Raw genomic sequence first — 1,607 nt, forward strand, 5'->3', positions numbered from 1 at the left:
TTGTCCATGATCACGGCCACAAAGAGGTTAATGATCTGGGGGGGGGGTCAGAGGTCAAGCAGCGAAAAGACGGGGGGCAGGGTCCCCATGGGGGGACATCTCGTGCCCATGCAGCATAGGGGTCACTGGGGGGTTATGGCAGATTGGGGGGTTGAGGGGGCAAATGACCCCCAGGAAAGGGGCGTAGCCCTGGGGGGGCTGGTGCCCATGGAACATGGGGGGCCCTGGGGCCTCTGGCAGATGATGGGGGGGTCCCATGGTGGAGGAGCCGGGTGCCCACAGGGGGCCGGGGTCTGGCGGATGGGGGGGTCCCACGGGGGGCAGGGCGGGGGGCTCACCAGGAAGGCACAGAGCATGAAGAAACTGATGAAATAGACGATGGCGAAGTGACTCCCGCAGGTGAATTCCTCGCCGGGCCCCACGTCCGACTCGGGGTCGCAGCGTTTCCCGGGCAGGCTGGCCAGCATGATCTCCTGCCAGGCCTCCCCCGTGGCGCACCTGGGGGGCCGGGGGGGGTCAGCCGGGCCCCGTCTAGCCCCGTGGCGCCCCACGGTGCCCCCTGCCCCCCCCAGCACCCCCGCAGCCCCATGGCACCCGGCCCCACCCAGCCCCATGGCGCCCCCTGCCCCTCCAGCACCCGGCCCAGCCCCACGGCACCCGGCCCCACCCAGCCCCACGGCGCCCCATGGTACCCCCTGCCCCCTCCAGCACCCGGCCCAGCCCAGCCCCACAGCAGCCCCCAGTTCCCGGCCCCACCCAGCTCCACGGCGCCCCCCAGGCCTACCCCAGGGTGGAGAGTTGGGGGGACGGTGGAGCCCTGGGGTGGAGTTGAGACATTGGGGGCCTCAGGGGGGAAGTTGGAGAGACGGCAGATTCCTGGGGGCAGTTGGGGCATCAGGGCCCCCTGGGGGGGTGTGACAAACTGGGACTGTCCTTACTGGGGTCTGTGAGGGGGATGTGGCTAGGACGGTCTGCATTGGGGGATGGGAGACTGACCGACGGAGAATACCTGAGCAGGTAACATGAGAACCCAGGAAGGGGTTAGAGGCCAGGTGACACCTTTGCCCGGGAAACTGAACAAAGGCTGTGGGAGGGGTCGCTGAAGGCAGAGTCTCAGGAGCGGGTTGGTGAGGTGGCTGGGAGGCAAAGAGGGCTGTGACCTCCCAAGGGGGCTGTGGGGCCCTGGGACCCCAAGATGGACCTAACCGAGGGGGGTCCTGTTGTCTGTGCCTGCAAGACCTGTCTTGGACTGTATTCCTGTCGTCTAAATAAACCACCTGCTTTACTGGCTGGCTGAGAGTCATAGTGAATCGCAGGAAGCCGGGGGTGCAGGGCCCTGAGTCCCCCTATACTCCGTGACACGGGGGAGTTGGGGTGTCCGGGGCTCCGGGGTGGGGAGTTGGGGAGATGGCAGAGCCCCAGGTGGGGATTTGGGGCATCGGGGGCCCAGAGGGGAGTGGGGGCGTCGGAGGGAGTTGGGGAGGTGGCAGAGCCCCAGGGGGGGGGTTGGGGGGGGCGGGGGCCCCGGGGGGAGTTGGGGAGGTGGCAGAGCCCCTGGGGGGAGTTGGGGCGTCGGGTACCTGAAGAGCAGCAGCACAGCCTGGGGG

At 68.5% G+C, this 1,607-nt stretch overlaps 1 protein-coding gene across 1 annotated transcript in view; it reads right to left on the reverse strand.

The window, feature by feature from the left end:
- LOC112124232 (voltage-dependent L-type calcium channel subunit alpha-1D-like) overlaps positions 1-1,594 on the reverse strand; it is a gene marked incomplete at its 3' end in the record, with an annotated part of 1,834 nt that extends 240 nt beyond the window's left edge. The window contains exons 1-2 of the mRNA XM_026662261.2: positions 1,581-1,594; positions 339-498 (exon numbers count right to left, since the gene is read on the reverse strand). Coding sequence (XP_026518046.1) covers positions 339-467 — 129 coding nt within the window. The remainder of the gene's footprint in view (positions 1-338; positions 499-1,580) is intronic.
- Between the last annotated feature and the right edge of the window lie 13 nt (positions 1,595-1,607).

The sequence above is a fragment of the Terrapene carolina genome, unplaced genomic scaffold (genome assembly GCF_002925995.2).
Source record: "Terrapene carolina triunguis isolate 2854851 unplaced genomic scaffold, T_m_triunguis-2.0 Scaffold25075, whole genome shotgun sequence".
Classification (NCBI taxonomy): domain Eukaryota; kingdom Metazoa; phylum Chordata; order Testudines; family Emydidae; genus Terrapene; species Terrapene triunguis.